Source organism: Lucilia cuprina, chromosome 5, assembly GCF_022045245.1.
Source record: "Lucilia cuprina isolate Lc7/37 chromosome 5, ASM2204524v1, whole genome shotgun sequence".
NCBI lineage: Eukaryota > Metazoa > Arthropoda > Insecta > Diptera > Calliphoridae > Lucilia > Lucilia cuprina.
In genome coordinates this window covers 7,854,780-7,857,667 of record NC_060953.1, presented here as the reverse complement: position 1 = coordinate 7,857,667, position 2,888 = coordinate 7,854,780, and the positions used below count along the sequence as shown (strand labels likewise).

The window sequence follows — 2,888 nt, the reverse complement described above, 5'->3', positions numbered from 1 at the left end:
TGGTATATAGGCTCGACTATAGACTGGTCTATAGGCTCGACTATAGACTGGTCTATAGGCTTGACTATAGACTGGTCTACAGGCTCGACTATAGATTGGTCTACAGTATCGACTAGACATTGGTCAAAAGTCTCGACTGGAGATTGGTCTAAAGTCTTGACTGGAGATTGGTCTATATTCTCGACTAGTTTATAGTCTCGACTATAGACTGACCTATAGTATGGACTATAGATTGGTTATAGTCTCGACTATAGACTGGTCTATAGTTTGGTCTACTGTCTCAACTATAGTCTTGTCTTCAGTCTTGGTTATAGTCTTGTCTTCAGTCTTGATTACTGTGTTGTCGGAGGGTACTTTTACTTCGTCTTAGCTTCCGTTAAAGCTATTGCTTCTTTACTTTTTTGCATGCACGTTTTGTTAAATATATATTAAACTATAAGGAAAAAATATCAAAATAATAACAAAAAATATTCGCCTCCTCTACAAATAACAACAAAAAAACATTCGGTTTATCTACTAAAACTTCATTAAAATGGCTGACATGATAATCGTTATGATAATGATGATGGTGGGGATATATTTTTTGGGCAAATATTTGTTTAACAGTTAAGTCATCATCAATATGAATTCAACAATAAATTGTTGGTAAGAAATTGTAAACATTTACAAAATAGACAACAGCAACAAAAACAAAATTTTCAACGTAATGATTACCAAAGTAAAAGGAACTATAGTAAAGAGGATTATGTGGGTACTAATAATGATGATAATCTTAGCAGAGGTTTAAGTTTGGAAAGTTATAATTCTTTATATGAAGCAGAATTAAATAGTTGGCCTCGACAACACAATCAACAACAACAACAACAGCTAAAGCAGCAGCTGCTGCAACAAATCAAATTTGATAGCATTAATAATATAAAGCAGGCTTACGGTGGCAATAATACTGGTATTAGTAATCAAAACGGAAGTATTTGTGGTAAGTTAATGACTGATAGTGGACACCGTATGAATGGGTTAAATAGTCAACATATAAATGCTGCAACTAAAGGAGCAGCAACAACAACACCAACAACATTAACACCAACACCAACGTTTCAACATATCATTTGTAATAACGAGACCTATGAGACACATTTAACGCATAGACAACATGCTAATAGAGAGGACGAAGTTGACCCTGATGATGATGATATTGATAATATGGCTAAAACGGCATTGGCCTCCAATAAGACATATAAAAAATTTGTTTTACCCTTGGATATACCAACGCCTCCATTGCCTCTTAGCTATAATACAACTAAACGACTCTTAAGCTCACACAATCATCATCACACACAAACCGCCTCTACCACCTGCCAATGTGATAAACAAACGAATTTTTCACTACAACCGCACAATAACTGTAGCATTAGCACTAACTCGAATAACAACAACAACAGCAATAACAGCAATATAAAAAACCAGGTAAATCATATCAGTTTTATACAAACAACACCAAACCAGACACCACCCTCGAAAAAAGAAAATTTAAAATTGCTGCATAATAAAGGCAGCAGTTCTAGCAGTACTCTTAGTGGTAGCATTGGTTGTGGTGGCATTGCTGGTGCTCTTAATTTTAATGTAAGTGACCAACACCTGCCACACCACGAACCACTGCAACATCATCATCTATGCCAGCAAAAAAATTTAAAACTACAACATGCCACACATCAGCATCACCATCATCATCATCATGAACAACAACAGCAGCAGCTACAGCAACATCACTCGCAGCCACATTGCCAGCAAAAAGTACAACACGAACAATTACCTTTATATGATGCATACGCATCGCAACAGTATTTGCCTCAACTGCCACAACTACTCAGCATTAATAGTAGCAACCAACAGAATTCATTAACATTATCACATCGCCGTATGGCTCCCACATTTAATCGTATCGCTGATAAAAATTATATGAAGGTAAGCCGATTTTGGTTTTTTTTTCGCCCACCTACCCAAAACTGCCTGCCAGACAGCCAGCCCTTCCTGTTCCAGCAAAGTCGTAATGATGACTTTCTTCCTTGTGGTTCTATGTTTTTTATTATTTATCGTTTTTTTTCCTTTCTTCCTAATCTATAAACGATTTTTTGTTGTTGGATACTTATAGTCTCTCTTTCCCTATATTTAATGCTCATGGCCAGTTTAATGAAGCCTGACAGGGTTAACGAGGGTTGCAAGGAAAAGTTGTATAAACATTGGTAACTTTTAACATTGGTCAAATATTTATGGAATACATGATTAGACTGATCTTAAGTCTATACTGTAGAATGATATCTATAGATAAATGGACTCGAGTGGATAAATGGAATCGAGTGATCTATAGTTTGGACTATAGAGTGATAAATAGTCTGGACTATAGAGTGATCTATAGTCTGGACAATAGACTGACCTATAGTCTGGACTATAGACTGATCATTAGTCTGGACTATAGACAAATCTATAGTCTGGACTACAGACAAATCTATAGTCTGGACTATGGACTGATCTTTAGTCTGGAGTATAGACTGATCTATAGTCTGGAGTATAGAAAGATCTATAGTCTGGAGTATAGACTGATTTATAGTCTGGACTATAGACTGATCTATAGTCTGGACTGATCTATAGTCAGGACTATAGACAGATCTGTAGTTTAAACTATAGAGCGATCTATAGTCTAAACTATAGACTGATCTATAGTCTGGACTATAGAGTGATCTATAGTCTGGACTATAGAGTGATCTATAGTCTAGACTATAGATTGATCTATAGTCTGGACTATAGGCTGATCTATAGTCTGGACTATAGGCTGATCTATAGTCTGGACTATAGGCTGATCTATAGTCTGGACTATAGGCTGATCTATAGTC

General features: G+C 36.1%; 1 protein-coding gene across 4 annotated transcripts in view; it reads left to right on the top strand.

The window, feature by feature from the left end:
- The window catches only part of LOC111682430 (venom dipeptidyl peptidase 4), a 37,973-nt gene that overhangs the window by 13,604 nt on the left and 21,481 nt on the right, over positions 1–2,888 (top strand). The window contains exon 1 of one of the 4 annotated variants that reach the window (XM_046953158.1): positions 611–1,962. The exons of 2 other annotated variants lie outside the window; for them this stretch is intronic. In XM_046953158.1, coding sequence (XP_046809114.1) covers positions 985–1,962 — 978 coding nt within the window. In that variant the 5' untranslated portion in view covers positions 611–984. Of the gene's footprint in view, positions 1–610; positions 1,963–2,888 lie in introns of those variants that run through there. One more of the 4 variants, XM_046953157.1, reaches the window with a different exon arrangement.